This window comes from Chrysochloris asiatica, unplaced genomic scaffold (assembly GCF_000296735.1).
Source record: "Chrysochloris asiatica unplaced genomic scaffold, ChrAsi1.0 scaffold00194, whole genome shotgun sequence".
In the NCBI taxonomy this organism is placed as follows: Eukaryota; Metazoa; Chordata; class Mammalia; order Afrosoricida; family Chrysochloridae; genus Chrysochloris; species Chrysochloris asiatica.
In genome coordinates this window covers 505,774-523,388 of record NW_006408712.1, presented here as the reverse complement: position 1 = coordinate 523,388, position 17,615 = coordinate 505,774, and the positions used below count along the sequence as shown (strand labels likewise).

The 17,615-nt window shown below is 39.2% G+C and overlaps 1 protein-coding gene across 1 annotated transcript in view; it reads right to left on the bottom strand.

Moving 5' to 3' along the window:
* Positions 1-17,615, bottom strand: part of KLHDC1 (kelch domain containing 1) — a 91,386-nt gene that overhangs the window by 23,497 nt on the left and 50,274 nt on the right. The window contains 3 exon segments of the mRNA XM_006872328.1: positions 2,448-2,506; positions 3,090-3,173; positions 15,180-15,263. Coding sequence (XP_006872390.1) covers positions 2,448-2,506; positions 3,090-3,173; positions 15,180-15,263 — 227 coding nt within the window.

Below are 17,615 nucleotides of genomic sequence, written 5' to 3'. Positions count from 1 at the left end.
CCCTCTGTATGTAGGGTAGATATGGACAGGCAACTTAGACATTGGCTACCTAAAATGAGGGGGTGATAAAGGCACAAAGTGACTGGCTTACAAGTTTTCAAGAGGGAGTTTAGTTTAATAGTGTGTGGGGGGAAGACAGAGTACCCACTGAACAGTTTTCATCTTTTCTAGATGGGTCAGGTAAAAAGAGATGGGGTTAAGATTCTTATGATTCAATAGTGAGTATTATCATGACTCATTACGACTGTCACAATTGTAAAGGTAAAAGGTTTGTAACAAAGACAGGGGAGTAGTTAATCTTATAGTCCAGAAACAGAGGACCCTAGGACCATCAAGGGAAAACAGCACAAGTGGAATGTGGGGCCTTATCCAGAGATGCAGCAATACCAGAGATGGAGGCAGAGATGGGAATATGGAGAGAGGGAGCTGCTGAGGACTCTAGATTCATGGAAAGGGAGGGACTGAGAGCTGGTGGCCAGAATGTAGACTTGCAGAATGTGCCCTTTGGTGGTTTAAATTATTATGTATGCTTGAGTGTTTAAAAAACACAAAAAACTATAATGAATAGAGAGGAATACTGTTAACTGATAGCACATGGAGGGGATTATAATCACTGAAATGAAACAAAGTATATGATTTGTTGAATGTAAAACTGATGATCTGCCTTGTAAACTTTCATTCAATTCACAATAAAAACTTAAAAAAAGAAAAGAAAAGAAATATAGAAATACAAACATAAGCAACAGTTAGAAGCATAAAAGGTTAGCTAATTCAGGAGGTGAGATGACACCATTTTCTAGAATGCTCCCTAATAACATGGACTACTTATAGAAGATATAATTCATTTTTTCAAAAAAGGAATTCTTTACAATTGTTTTTGTTGATTGTAACAGAATTTCTTATTGTCTTAAAAGAAATTTTAGATTAAAGTGTAAGTTCTATTTCATATTTTAAGTATATTGCCAGACTGCCATGCAGAAAAATTATACCAATTTAATTCCCACCAATGGTGTCCTGGTATGATGCTGTGGGTTAATGCACTGGATAGCAAAGTTAGTTTGAATCACAAGGTCAGCAGCTCAAGCTAACCAGCCACTCCTCGGAAACCCTATGGGTCAGAACTGACTCGATGGCACTTAACAACAACAACAACAACAATTAAGTTGTTCCATCCTAGCACAAACTCTTTATTAGCATTATTTTTAGCAGACAAGAAAAAATTATTACTTTCATTTCCATTTATTTGACAACTTGCGGGCTGACATCTATTCTTAAATTTGTTTACCTATTTGTACTTCTTCTAGGAGTTGCCCATTCCCGTTCCTTATCTACTTTTCTCTTGAATTATCTGTCTTTTTCTTAATCATTTTCAGAGGTCCTGTGGATTTTAATCCTCTTTCTGTTAATAAAGTTGCAAATATCACTTCCCATGTGCAGTTTGTCTCTATTCTCCAATTTTGCATATTTAATTTTTAAGTCAATTTTTTAAATGAGTTTTGGGTTTATATCAACTTTAGAAAAACTTTACTCATACTAAGATTTTAAAAATAGTTTGATATATTTCTTCTGGAGCTTTCAAGATTTATTTTTAATGGTATTAAGACTTCAAGATAATATATACCTCTGCTTACATTTTATTACATAAACAGCTGAATTGATAGCTCAATATATTCTATTTATATGTACAGGATTGCTAATTGCAAAGTCAGGGGTACAAACCTACCAGCTCATAAGAAACCCTATACAGGGTCACGAGTCCTTACAGCAACATTGCCAAATTTACATTGTGAGTCACAAATAAAATCTGGCTTTTAGCTGCTTTATCATCTATTTACCTGAAACGACACCATTCAACCTCTCCTTCATGTTACCTACGGACCAGCCCTAAACAATGTTGCTGCTGTTATTAAGTGCAGTCAAGTGGGTCCCAACTCACAGCAATCCTGAATAGGGTTTCCAAGAAATGGCTGGTGAGTTTGAACTGCCAACCTTATGATTCAAATCGACCTTGAGGTTGAGTGCTTATTCTATACTTACAATAAAATTAGTGGTTTTTATATAATCAATTGTCAACTAACAAAATTGCTTTATCCAGTTCTGTTTTTAAAAAAATAAACAACTCTGTATTTAAGCCTGTATATTCCTTGAGTCCCGTTGTGGCACTGTGGGTAAATGCGCCAGACTGCAGAGCCGTTTGAACTGCAAGGTCCGCAGTTCAAGCTCATCAGCTGTTCCTCACAAACCCTATACAGGGTCGCTATGGGTCAGAACCGACTCAACAGCACTTAACAACAACAACATTCCTTGCTTAGACATAGAATCTGATAGAAAAAAATATATCAGTTCAGTTTTAGAAAGCCAAATTTGAATAATGATACCACACACACGTAAGGTACAAACTAACACAAGTGCTTATAGTTTAAAACATACCCAAATCTCAAACTTACCTTCCAGACCAAGTCCAGGTATCTAAGTTTAGGTAGTGCAAATCATTCATCCTAGTTTGCTAAAATAAAAGTGTGTTAAATTGTCAGTGTTTTACAACTTTCATGTGCTAAAATTTCAGTTTTAAAATAAGTTTAGATTAAAAATAGACTATCACTATTATACTTAAAATCATATGTTTATATATTAAAAAACAAAATTTAGCATTAATTAATGATCAGTTATTAATAAAACATAGAGATGCCAAATAACATGTCAGAGTGAATACAGAGAAATAAGTTTAAAGTAATAGAATTTACAAGGTAAGAAATCAAACTTTTCTGATAATGCACTGAAGCAAAAGATTTTCCTTAAACTATGATTTATAATTATCTATAAGTGTTTGTATATGGTCTGTTTTGGGAATAGAAGAAAAATTAAAATTATTATTCAATGCCACACTATCTCTAGATTATTTGAATGCTTAATCGCTCCACAAAATCAGAGGGTAATTTTGTTTTCAAATCCAGTTTGGTTTGGTTTTGTATTTTGTTCAACACCTTCAGTGCACATCCAGCCTCCACAAGACGATAAATGTTCACAGAGTATAAATTGTTATAAAAGACACCAGACATAAAAATACCATTTCCATTAAAAACACTAACCAAAACACGTCCGCCAAAAACATATCCCTTATTTCCAAGAACTGCACATGTATGCGCGGCTCGTGGCTGTGGTGGCACTCCACCCTGCAAGTAGAGATCAGAACAGAGTAGAATATAAAGACATGAAACATCTGTCAAGAAGTCACATTCTTATGCTCCCACTGTGTGAGAAATACTTGACCATTAAATTACCATTAGATGTATAATTCAATTAAAAATCCAAACACACAGTATTCTAATATTAATTATAGACAAACACTCATCTTCAAGAATAAACCATATTCTCCCTAATCTTTACTCTTCAAAGTGTCTTTTTTAAATTTTGGGGGAGAAAAATTCATGTAAATTTTAGCTTGAAATATAAGGATTTAAAGACCAAATGAGAAAAGATTCTCTCTCTCTCTCTCTTATACTCACACACATGATTAATATTATGAGTGAGCAGTATATAGTGTGATGAACTCAGAGATTCCCAAACATTAACTCTGCTCCCCACAAAACTCATGGAGTCCAAATTCCACAACAGAAATTTTACTATTGTTTTAAGATAAACAGTGCTTTATCTCACTAAAACTTTTAATGTTAACTGAGAACACTCTGTATTTTACTGTGAATAAAAACAAGTATAGTAGATTATTAAGAGAAGTTTTTAACTGAAGGAAAAAGAAAGGATAAGTGAGTAGATGAATGAATAAGATTTGAAGGAAGAATTTTCTGTATAAGCTCTCTGTGTTCATAGTGGGTACCTGTGTGCATGTATCTCATTCCAAATTCTGAAAGAATTCAGTATTTTCAATTCACTGGCTACTTACTGTGGGCATAGGAAATTGAAGCTGTGCATCCATTATCATAAATTCCTAAACCTTTCAGGCTTACTTAAACAACTGTGGTAGAGCTACGTGGTTAAGAAATAATCCAGGTGTTACCTATGTAACACTTAAGTAAATAAGAAAGAACTGTTTAAGAAGTTGTGCTTCTCAGCCTTCACAGTAAAATAAACAAAACTTTTATGACCCCATCTTTGTTCTAAAATTTTATAAAAATTTTGTCTACTATAATCACTATAAGATCAGCAACTAGAATTAACCAGTAATTCCTCAGTTGAAAGATGCTGTTTTCTGCTCCTGTGAAGATTTATGGCCTCATAAATCCTACAGAGGGTCACTATGAGTTGGAACCAAATTGACAGCATACAACCACCACCACCCACAATCATAACCTTAACTATGAAATAACTAGTTTCTACTTTTTTATTTATCAAATACAATTAACAGACAACCAAAGCTCCTGAATATACCAAGTTCACATACTTCCCATCAAAAGAAAATACATTATATTTTCATTTGTCTGTGTGTCTAAACTGTATAAGTAATGTTCGTTCAGTGTTTATTACGGTTTTTCCAATTATTGAGACTAGCTCAAATATCCCTATCACAACCACTGCTCTTCTAGGGGCAAAATGCCCATGTAGAAAAACATTGTTAACCCTCTCTTTCTGTAAATGAAACATGGAATGGATCTTTTAGAATACAATCGTTTTTCAACTTCAACACCAAAGATAGTCACACCATGTTGCCTTGCCTTTGGATGCAGATGCTTGGTAATATGAAATAACTTAAGGTTATCTGTTAAAAATAGAGAAGAGATTCCAGCTGCAATTATGTCAGAAGAGCTTTCAGATATAATACAGGCAACATAGAAATATATTTGAAGACATCATTCAGGAAATTACAATGAAAATATGGTTGTTGTTGTTGTTATTAGATGCCGTTGAATCTGTTCTGACTCAAAATGACCCTACACAACAGAACGAAACACTGCCTGATCCTAGGCCATCCACACAATTGTGATATTTGAGACCACTGTTGGTACCACTGTGTAAATCCATCTTGTTGGGGATTTTCCTATTTTTCGCTGACCTCCCACTTTTTCCAAGCACGCTATCCTTCTCTAGGGTCTGGTCCCTTCTGATAACATGTCCAAAGTATGAGAGATGAAGTTTTACCATCCAAGCTTCTAAGGAGCATCCTGGCTGTATTTCTTCTAAAATAAATTTGTTTACTCTTTTAGAAGTACATGTTATTGTCAATATTCTCCACAACCTAATTCAAATGCATTGATTCTTCTATAGCCTTCCTTATTCACTGTCCAACTTTCAAATGCATATGAGGTGACTGAAAATATCATGGCTTGGGTCAGACCCACTTTCGTCTTCAAAGTGATATCTTTGCTCTTGAGCACTCTAAAGAGGTCTTTTGCAGCAGATTTGGCCAATGCAATATGCTATTTGATTTCCTGACTGCTGCTTCAATGCGCACTGATTGTGGATCCAAGCAAAATTAAGTCTTTGACAACTTCTATCTTTCTCCATTTATTATGTTATTTATTGGTCCTGTTATGAGAATTTTAATTTTCTTTACATTGAGGTGCAATCCATAATTAAGATTAAAATATGGTTAGACACTAACTGCAACATGCCATGTACATGTAAGACTGTTGGGACAGAAGAAGAAGAGGAATTTGTATTAAGGTAAAGAGAAACAGGAGGAAAGGAAATACCTGAAGTAAATAAAATACCAAAATTCCAAATAGGAATTTACCTCAGCTCTTTCATCTTGAGAGTACACTCTAAAATATACCTTTAGTAGCCACATATTCATGCTTATTCTCTAAAAAGTAGCAGGTATAGGGTACTAAAAGAGATCCTGCACTAGTTTCAGTAGATCTATTTTCAATGATAAGCAACTATTGTGGCACTGTTGGATAACCACTGGACTGTTAACTGCAAGGTCGGCAGTTCAAACTCACCAGCTGCTCTGCAGGAGAAAGATGAGGGTTTCAGTTCTCATAAAGATTACTGTTGTTAAGTGCCGTCAAGTCAGTTCCGACCCATAGCCACTCTGTATAGGGTTTCCAAGGAGCAGTTGGTGAGTTTGAACCGCCAACCTTGCAGTTCAAACTGACTTTGTAGTCTGGCACATTAACCCACAGTGCCACACCAGGACTCCCTCATAAAGATTACAGCCTCGGAAAGCCTAATTAGGGTTGTTATGGGACAGAAGTGACTCTATGGTAGTGAGATGGTTTTATTTAATTCTCAATAACATTTTTCTTCAGCTAATAGGTAACATGAAATTATTTTAAAAGGTAAAAATATTTTATTTTATTAATAAAATCATATATCTTAAGATTCAAATACTGTTTGAAAGAGCATTCAATCAACAAATATAAGTGACTTTTATTTAAAATGTTCAAAATTTAGAAACAGGATAAAGAGAACAGAACAGAAATGGAAACCTGAAATTCACTGCTTCGAAAAAGAGGATGCTGAGAAGGGACAAACTTTATCATGCTATTTTGCACAGAGCCTTTGATTACTTCCAACAAGAGAAATTAGAATGTAAGGAATTTAATCATGTATGCCCATTAACACTGTTGGTTTTACCTACTCAGTACTCCATTCTATATAGTTCTGGAGACTTTATTGATCGCTAAGTGCAACAGGTATGGGACTCTGGCCTGATCAACCGTTCTCTTGTAAACTGGGATTGATGTAAAGAACTGGCACATGCCATAATAGAACTAGAGTCTTTTACTGGGACTAATAAGTAGTCATTAAGAGATTGCAGCAACAACAGAAGAACTGCTTGGTAGTCAGGGCCACATTTTCTGTTAAATGAGCCAGCCAGTCTACGGTAAGACAGAATTGAAACCAGCAAACAAGAGAAGTAGGACTAAGCAGATAAGAAGGATGGCAAATATTTTGATGGTACTGAGTGACTTGCTCTATTTTCTGAAACCCTGGTTCCTCCAGCTGTTCCTTTGTGCAAGTCACCCTTATATGGTAACTAAATATATGAGAATACATTATTGTTTAAACTACTTTGAATATGCATTTGGTCACTAGCAAATTAGTATCCAACAATATATTTTTGTCATGCTATAACTTTTATGTAGTTTTGATTCCTAATACAACTATTATTCAAATTTATGCACCAACCATGCATTTAAAAAAAAAGCCAATGATGATGAAATTATAGAATTCTATCAACTTGTGATATGGCGTGCACTTTACTGCAAAGTCGGTTTGATGTGCAAGGCCAGCAGTTCAAACTTACCAGTAGCTCCTCAGAAACCCTACACAGGGTCCCTATGGGTTGGAACTGACTCAATGGCACTTAACAACAACTAACTTCTTCAGTCTGAAACTGATCAAATATGCATAGATAATTACCGGTGATTGAAATGCAAAAGTTGGAACTAAAGAGAATGGATTGTTGTTGTTGTTGAGTACCTTGGAGTTGGTTCTGACTCATAGCGACCCTGCACAGGGTTTCCGAGGCTGTAAATCTTTACGGGAGCAGAACGCCTCATCTTTCTCCCGTGGAACGGCTGGTAGTTTCGAACTGCTGACCTTGCGGTTCACAGCCCGATTCGTAACCACTACGCTACCAGAGTTCCTTGGTAGTTGGAAAATATGGCCTGGCTAATAAATGATGCTGGTGTCCTCTTGTAGTGTTGTGGGTTAATGCGCTGGACTGAAAAGTCAGTTTGAACTGCAAGGTTGGTGATTCAAACTTACCAGTCGTTCCTTGGAAACCCTATACAGGGTCACTATGGGTCGGAACCAACTGATACACTTGACAACAACAAAAATAAATTATATACACAATGAAATTTTGCAAGACCAAGACTTACTCATTGCATATGCCTTTTTTCATAACATCAACAGTAACAACTGGGAAGTGACAATGAAGACACTCAGTATCATCAGCCAAACAAGGCTATGGACATGTTAGGCAGTTAGATTAGGGAAGGAGAGGTCAAACTGTAAACACCCAGAAGTATTATAATAAATTGGCATTGCAGTTAGGCTATGAATACAATTATAACAGGCTGAACTGTGGGAAAGGCGTTATTAAGACCCAAGGAAGGAAACACCAAAAAAGGACATCATCCAGGGATTGGACTGAGCACAATCATCTGAAAACACTGATAAAGGCACTGGGCACAAATATCCAGAGACAATGATAAAACCAAATCTCCTCAATGTGGTACCTGAGAGCTAAGTGTAAACAATTAGCCAGGGCAGCCATCCGAAAAGACTGATGAAGGCACTGAAGGTCCAACCCTCTCCAATTAATATATAGAAGTCTAGTTTGAGTAGTTAGTTGATGCTCCCTTCCTCTCACTTGCGAGGTGAAAACCTGTTCTCTCTGAGGGAATATCTATGCTTAATAAATCTTTTTGCTTGCTTCAACACTTAAACACCTATCTCTCTGGCTCATTTTGTGTGTGTTGTTGTTGTTAACTGCCACTGAGTCAATTGTGACTCACAGCAACCCAGTATAGGGTTTCCGAGGAGCAGCTCAAAGCTCATCCTATGGCACCGCACCAGGATGCACCATGTCATTCATCCACCCTGTGACCTTTACACTTCCTAAACTCCCAGGTAAGTTCCACTCTCCCTCACCACTAAGATGACTGCCGCTTTGAAAAACTGCCTGTTGCTCACATACCATCTGAAATGTAAGTGCAACTGATACATTACTCTGGGTCAGTGTTGCTTTTCTGGTCTCTTTCTTGTTCTCCTTTTGTTCATGTTTCGGTTCTTGGTCATGCTTCAAGGCAGACAGACATCATTTATATGAGTCTCCAGGCAGTTCCTGGAGTCTGAAGACAGAAGAGGCACTTCCTACCGTAGGTCCAAATTTTTGGACATTCCCACATGAGTGTGAACTTAGCGGATGTGTTGCCATGTGACCATGGTGACTTTGGGAAGACTCTCCTTTTATTAAGACACTGTAAAAATTTGGACACTGCTGGCGAGTGCCACATACAGTATGGTCCACCAGTGCACTCCAGAGTCCTGGATAGCCCTCCAGGGTGTCCAAGAACCAAAATGCATAAGAAAGGGAAGATGATCAAAGGAGTGACTACCCCTGGGAGTCCCTACCCATAATCACCACATCTCCAGACCTGAAACACAGTACTCTGCCTTAAAGACACAGATCCATGCCACCATTATTTCTGACCACATGTCTGGTTGCTTGGCTGCTGTGGCATTAAAACTACCACCTCTTCCAAACTCAGAGAGGAAAATTGCCCAGGAAAACTGCTTATGTGCATTGTTTGTACTTTGTTTTAAAAATCACTATTTCTCAGCTTTTGATGGACTCCATGAGACAGCTCTGGTTCTATTTTCAAGCATAGGAGAAGTTTGGGATGAGACTCGGCAGAGACTACTTCCTCTAAGGTCTATCTCTTAAAAAGTTATGTCCAAATCTTTACCAACAGAATTAGGTCCCATGAGAATTCTTGACCAACTGATACTTTCTGGCCTTACTACTTTTTCTTTGGAGGTGAGCAAAGTGGGAGTTTAAAAATCCCATATCCTGGTCAGGGCAGAAGACAGACTGACAATCATATCTTGGAGGTAATCTGGCCAGAAACTATGGCCATTGAATGGATAGTTCTGGGAAAACTTAAGGTCCTAGCATCTCCATTTTTGTGGTGAAGTTTCAGGGGATGCCCTGACCTCTCTCTGGAGGCATTTTTTTCGTCTCAGTATAGTCCCAAGACAGGGATACCCAGTCAAGGGACTCATTCTCTCTTCTCATGTGCCATGGGACAAGTCCCCTTTGGGAAGAACTGAAAGAGCTGTAATACTGCTTGGCCCTAATAGACCCTAGAGAACCAAGAGCTAAGGCCAGTAAACTGAAGCTTAAATTACAACATAATTTTATAATTAGAACTATTCTGTAGAGAGGAAGGGAAATGGTCAGAGATCCCCTATGTTCAAGCTTTTATGACTCTTGTTGTTAAGTGCTGTTGAGTTAGTTCTGACCCATAGTGACCCTGTATAGGGTTTCCAAGCAGCAGCTGGTGACCTTGAACCATCGACCTTGTGATTCAAACTGACTTTGCAGTTCAGTGCATTAACCTACAGTGACACATCAAGAGTCCTTATGACTACTAGAGAAGGCAAAAACTAGTACTAGGTCCCCAGACTCACCAGTCTCAACTACTAGAAGTATCCACCACTGTCTACAACAATCAGGATCTGGAGGTGGTAGGGAGCGACTATCAAAAGGTTAAGTTTCTTGCAGCAGCTTTAATGGCTCAGAATTGAACTACCTCCTCCGACCTGGCAAGAAGATGGATAATAATTTCTTCTGTTGTGGAAAGCATAAACACCATCACCAGGTGTACCATACCCTGATATAAAAATGAACAGCCCCTAAAACACCATGTTCTTGATGCGGTAAGTAAGTCTGGGCTTTGTACAGGTGACTGTCCAGCGTTCCCCAGGAAGCACCAATTAAGTCCCAAGACCCTCTTGGCCACTGCACAACCTGAGAACTGATGGGGCCTGGAGACAGTAACAGATCCTGCACGCATCATCAAGATCTCTCATGAGGAGCCCTGGGTCATAATGAGCATGGTCTGCAAGTTTGTTAAATTTTTAGTAGAACAGGAGTCACTTATTTGGTCTTAAAAACCTTTAGTGGTTCACTCTCCTCTTAATCCTGTATAGTTGTTGCTACTGACAGAATTCCTATGATAAACAGGGAATCTAACAAGCTGTTGAATGTTTTTACCATCCCACTTTCTAAGCACTCTGGTTTAGATCCTGGTAATTCCAGTCATTGGGGAAGTTCCTCCTCCTTGTTGTATTTGGAAGGAAGATTATAGTTTCTCTGCCAAGGTTAAGAATAATAGAATTTGGGCATTCTCATATTTAGATATAGCAGATGGTCCATTATATAAGGTATTGTAAAAGTCATTTAAACATCCAAATGCCTCTTTAATAGTAAAATAGTTGGGTGAAGATTCAGGCCAGACCATATGGGCTTTCCAAAAATCACTATACTTGAGGAGAAGCGGAGACAGGCAGCAGAGGTGCAAAAAAAAAAAAAACAACAGAGAAGGCACTTTGCCTGGACAGTTCTAGAGCTTTAGATCTAATATAAAGTGGTGGGCATCAGTTTTTGGCATCCATCGGTGGAGAAATCTGACTGTGGTGGGAATAAACGGTGATTTTTAAATAACTTGGGAAGTTCCCTGTGGTCCACAGCCTGGGTGGAGATCAGAGGGTGGAGTCACAGCCAGTCTGATACAGCGTGAAAGCCACGGAGCAACTTGTGGAAAAAGAGGTGTGATGACTTTTTTAACTTTACTTTCCTCCTCAACCCTGTTGCATCCTCTCTGCCCAGGCCAGGCATCTTCAGGTAGGTGGGAGCACATCCCCAAAAGGGTCCAGCATTGCACCCACAGGGTACAAGTTTCCCACAGCACAAAAAGGAAATCCCTGAAAGCCCCAGCAGTTCCACAAGCTAATCCTTCGGCTGTTTCTTATGACATCTGATTCTGGGATTTAGCCCTAAAGTTGACTCTTCTACTTGGACAGAAGCCTTTATTCCTGCCTTCCCTAACAAGAGACAGCAGGTCTGACCATACTGCCAAACCGTATTTGCCCCTTTTAACCCCAACATAAAAGGCAAGAGCTAAGACCAACTACTATATACAAGGACACAGTCATTTTGAGAATTATGCTGTGCATACGCAGATACCTGACATTCCGTGATAAAAATTGTGAACAATCATTCTTCCATTCATTTCTCAGTATCTATCTGTGCACCTCCACAGTGGTGACTAGAGGGGGGCCTGAGTGAGTGGACACCCCTACCTACCGCTGGAGGTTTCTACTGTGTATGCACACTGACCTACACAGCAAAGGCTACTGGACAGTCTGCTACGGTTTTGTTTTTGTGTGCTAGTTTTTTTTCTCTGCTTTTATATTGTTTCTGGTTTTGGTCCTTTTGGTCTCACTTTTGCTTCGGGGTGGGAGCTTTCTTTCCCTACATTACCCAAGAAGAGACAGCAATCATGGCCATATACCCAAGATACAAGCATAAACCATAATATCCCACCAAGTGGACAGGAGCCAATACCAGCTGTTATGCATTACATAGATAGCCAACATTTGCTAAGATAGTTAGCAGTTGAATAATAAGAGACATGAAAAGGGAAGCTTATTTCCAGATCACATCCACCAGGAAACACTCAGTAACCTTCACAATACAGCAACATACATCCATTTAACCATTGAAAACACATCTAACTATTGAAAATGTCCAAGAAAATACAACAAAAGATAGCATCATATATCCAAAAACAGAAAAGAGTAACTGAGACAAACGAGCTGGCAGCAGACATAGACTTCACATTAGAAGAAGAGCAGGCTTTGGATTTGCCTGAGAAGGAATTCAGAAGAATAATAGAAGACAAATCCAAATGTTTCACAGAGAGGTGGAAAAAAATAAAGAAGAAGTCAGGAAAGTGCCACACAAGCAATCAAACAAGATAGATATAGCATTGGAAACATTTCAAAACCTGCTAAAAGAGGTCCAGATGATTAATAATAAAATATCAGAAATGGACAATACACTGAAAGGGCAAAGGAGTAGAATTGAAGAGAGGGAAGCCAGAACCAGCGAGCTGGAAGGCAAATCCCTCAATACTGCTAAGATAGAGAAATCCCTCAATACTGCTAAGATAGAGCCCCTCGCCCCCATTTTGGGTAGCCAATGTCCAAGTTGCCCATCCCTGTCTACTCTTTGTGTGGAGAGGGTGGAAATGATTCTTGCTGTAAGGATTTGTTTCCTCTTTTGAACTACTGATCCATAGGTGTAGGTCAAGTTCATCAAATTGTATCAGATGATGCTTTTTTCCTCTTCTTTCTTCTTCGGGTTGAGCTCTGATCATCCAGTCATTGAAGCCAGGTCAAGTGGGTAGCATCTGTAAGTGTGGGTGTTCTTGCGTCTATCCGCTCTCTTCTTATCAGCTGGACGTTTCACTCTCCACTCTAGTCCTCTGTGGCTGTCACTGACTCTGAGCCCATGAGTTCCCAGGTCTTGCCACACTGCTGGCCGACCAGGTCTCCACCTGGGTTCACAGGAGTCTACTGAACATTGTAGGGCTTAGTTCGCCACTTCATTGCTGTTTTTCCCTCACTTCCCCTTATGGGTGACGTGCGTGGTCGCCAATCAGAGCATGTATTCCCATTGAGTCTTAGTCTTGGAAGAGGACTTGCACTGAGGGGACCTGACCGCTTGCTTTTATGTCTCTTGGGCAAGTAACTTGCTTTTACTTGTAGTAACAGTCAGACTGCTTTTTTGTTTTGTATTTTTCCTGTAGGTCTTTCTTTCAAGAAGTATCTTCTGTTTTTTCAGCTGCTCCAGACTGGTCTGCTCGTTCTTTCAAGTGAAAATTTCCCATCTCTGAAGATCTGGATGTGGTTCAGGATTCCACCTATAGTCTTATGTAATGCAGATACTCCTCAGGAAACCTCCTTCATTGGGCACGCTGTAACCCCACTTTAGGTATTCCAATCAGTTATAGGCAGAAGACGGACTTACAAGCTTTCTATGGTGATATTTCTGGCTATTCCTTTCTCTCCCCCTCCAGTGTCTATTTTATAATATAATGCACGGAAAATCTATGCTTAATAAATCTTGCTTAAACCCTCTTTCTGGATCCTTTTGTATGCATATTGTGCCTAAGCCCTGCCAATTCTAGGAGTAACAGTAGGACTGAACCAGGACGCATCATCTCATTCATCCACACTGCAACAATTTTGTTGTTGTTGTTATGTGCCGTGGAGTCGGTTCCGACTCACAGCGACCCTGCACAGGGTTTCCGAGGTTGTTAATCTTTACGGGAGCAGAACGCCTCATCTTTCTCCTGCAGAACCGCTGGTAGTTTCGAACTGCTGACCTTATGGTTCGCAGCCCAATTCGTAACCACTACGCTATCACATGCAAATAAACTTTTGCTAAGATAATTAAAAAAGAGTTGCTACAGTACATCAAAAAGGATCTGCCAGAAATTCAAATCAGATTCAAAAGAGGACGTAGAACAAGAGATACTGCTGCCATCAGATGGATCGTGGCTGAAAGCAGAGAATACCAGAAAGGTGTTCATTTGTGTTTTATTGACTATGCAAAAGCATTAGACATTGTGGATCATGACAAATTATGGATAACATTGAGAAGAATAGAAAATCCAGAACATATCACTGTGTTGTATATAGACCAGGAATAAATCTTTCAAACACAACATGTTGAATGGTTTAAAATCAGGGAAAGTATGTACCAGGGATAGAGCCTTTCACCATACTTAATCAATCTATATGTGAAACAAACAATCCAAGAAACTGGATTATATGAAGAAGAATGTGGCATCAGGATTAGAAGAAGACTCATCTACAACCTGAAATATATAAATGATGCAAACCTTGCTTGGGGGAATTAAAGAGAACTCATATATTTATTGATGAAAATCAAAGAATGCAGCCTTTAGTATGCATTGAACTGCAACAAACAAAAATTCTCACAAATGGACCAATACAAAACATCATGATAATGGAAAATATTGAAGTTGCCAAAAGTTACATTTTACTTTAATCCACAATCTGCACTCATGGAAGCAGCAGTCAGAAATCAAAAGATGTACTGCATTAGGGAAGTCTGATGGAAAAAGACTGGACGTGTCATCAGGAAGGACAAGTCCATGCAGAAGAACATCAAGCTTAATAAACTGGAGGATCAATGGTAAAGTGGAAGACCCCAACACAATGGACTGACACAGTGGCAGCAACAATGGGTTCAAACACAAAAATGGTGGATGGTGCTAGACCAGGCAGTGTTTTGTTTTGTTGTTCATATGGTCCCAATGAGTTGGAACTAACTCAATGACACCTCATCACAAGAAGTTTTGATATCAAGGGTTTATGAAGCATGGGCTTTTAAAAAAAACATGACTGTTATAAAAGGATTTTATAAACTTCTCCATTGAGAATGAATCACAATTTTGGGTAAAGAATGATGGCATCACTTTAAAAAAATCTATCCTAGAAAACTCTAACTCACCTGGAAAAAAAAATGCTCTCTTGAAAAACAGAATTAATGACAGTAATTCAAGAGAGCTAAGTTGTTACAAATTCAACTAGTAGTATTCCAAATACATTACTCAAAAAATGGGTTCTTAAGAGTACCAATGAAAATAAAGTAACTTTATAATACTTACTTTAATTTCTGGTTGTAACCAAGTCTGTGTCTTTGTGTCAAATACATGGACATCGTTATGCCATCCCCAGAACATCTGTTCTTCCTAAAACAGAAATGTTAAAAAGTATTTTATAATTTTTACATTATTGTCAGTTTTGTTACAGATTTACTAGTTAAATAACAGCCACAAAACAGTTAAGGCTCTCTGCTCCTCCCTGTTTGACAGGGAGCTGCAGCTTCTCTTGCAGTCCCAACTGCATTCCTGAGACAGGATGGTGAAGGTTGGAGTCAACAAATTTGGCCTTATTGGACACCTAGTCACCAGGGCTGCTGTTACCTCTGGCAAAGTGGAGATTGTTGCCATTCACTGACCTAAACTACATGGTTTACATGTTCCAGTATGATTCCACCCATGGCAAGTTCAATGGTACTATCAAGGCTGAGAACAGGAAGCTTGTCATCAGTGGGAAGCCCATGTCTTATCTTCCAGGAGTGAGATCCTGCCAACATCAAGTGGGGTGATGCTGGTGCTGAATATGTTGTAAAGTCCACCGGTGTCTTCACAATCTTGGAGAAGGCTGGAGCTCACTTGAAGGGTGGTACCAAAATGGTAATCATCTCTGCTCCTTCTGCTGATGCCCCCATGTTTGTGATGGGCATGAACCACAAGAAGTATGACAACTCCCTCAAGATTGTCAGCAATGCTTCCTGAACCACCAACTATTTGGCCCCTCTGGCCAAGGTCATCTATGACAACTTTGGCATCATGGAGGGACTCATGACCACAGTTCATGTCATCACTGCCACCCAGAAGACTGTGGATGCCCCCTTTGGGAAATTGGGGCATGATGGCCATGGGGTCACAGGACATCATCCCTGAATCTACCGGTGCTACCAAGGTAGTGGGCAAGGTCATCCCTGAACTAAATGGGAAACTCACTGAAATGGCCTTCCATGTCCTCACTCTCAATGTATCTGTCATGGATCTGACCTGCTGTTTGGAGAAAGATGTCAAATATGATGACATCAAGAAGGTTGTGAACATGCCTTCAGATGTACCCCTAAAAGGCATCCTAGGTTACACTGAAGACGAGGCCATCTCCTGTGACTTGAACAGTGGCACCCACTTTTCTAGCTTTGATGCTGGGGCTGATATTGCCCTCAATGACCACTTTGTCAAGCTCACTTCCTGGTATGACAATGATTTTGGCTACAGCAACAGGGTGGTGGATCTTATGGTCCACATGGTCTCCAAGGAATATGAGCCCCCTGGACCACCAGCTACAGCAACAGCACTAGAGAAAGAGACAGGTCCTCTGTTACTGGGACTCCTTACCCCAACACACTGAGACATGCCCATCTTCAATTTTCATCCAGACACCCTGAAGAAGGGGAGGGGCTAACAGAGCCCAGTCTTGTCATGTACTAACAATGAAGTACACTAGCCAACTCCCTGCTCCACACACACACAAAAAAAAATTGTTAAGTGTTACCAGAGTCATAAAGCTAATGCATATGCCAGCTGTTCACAGGTGTGATTCCCAAACCAACAACAGCATCGCCTGGAAATTTTCCTTACAGTAATCACTTGCAGTATGCCAGAATTTTGTTTAATAACAATCTCTCAAGCTACTATCTGCTTGAGATTTAATTTTGAAATTGCAAAGGACAGAAAAGCATTTATATTTTGAAATCTCTTTTCCTGATGCAATACCTAGAATTGTTTATTCTTGCTATAATAAATTATAAGGGTGCTCATTATTTTTTCCAGAAAAATTCCATTTGCTACTTTCTCCAGTCAATGATTCCTTACAGACCAAACTTAAGATTCATAATCGTTCTCTGTCTTCTATGAGACAAAACTGTCAGTCAGGTAAAGATTTAACAGCTTGCTATACCATGTAGCTTGTGTGTTGTTGAAATGCTAAAAGCTATTTCAAATACCAGCAGAATCACCCATAGTGGACATATTTCAGTGGAGCTTCCAAACTAAGACAAACTGGGAAGAAAAACTTAGAGATCTCCTGAAAAAAACTGTCCAGTGAAAACTTTACAGAAACCAGTCTGATAGTGGAGGAAGAAGAGCAACTCAGGTAGGACAAAACCAAGAATCTACTGTCAATGAGTCAATCCCAAAATATGGTGACACTATCTATAAAGGACAGAGTTGAACTGTTCTTTATGGTTTCTGAGATGAGACTGCAAATATTTACAGAAGCAGACAATCTCATCTTTATCCCTTAAAACTGCTGCTGGGGAGAACAAACAAGATGGCAGATCAGGTGGAAGTGCAGTAAAGGAGCTCCGCCAACAACAGCACAGAATACCCAACCAAGCAGGCTCAGGGGCTGGTCCCAGAACTCTGAACCACATATGAAGGAATATTTAGAAGGTTGGAAGGCTCACAGCTGGGGGAATCTGTGGAAGAAGCAAGAAATCTATTGCTTTCTAGTCC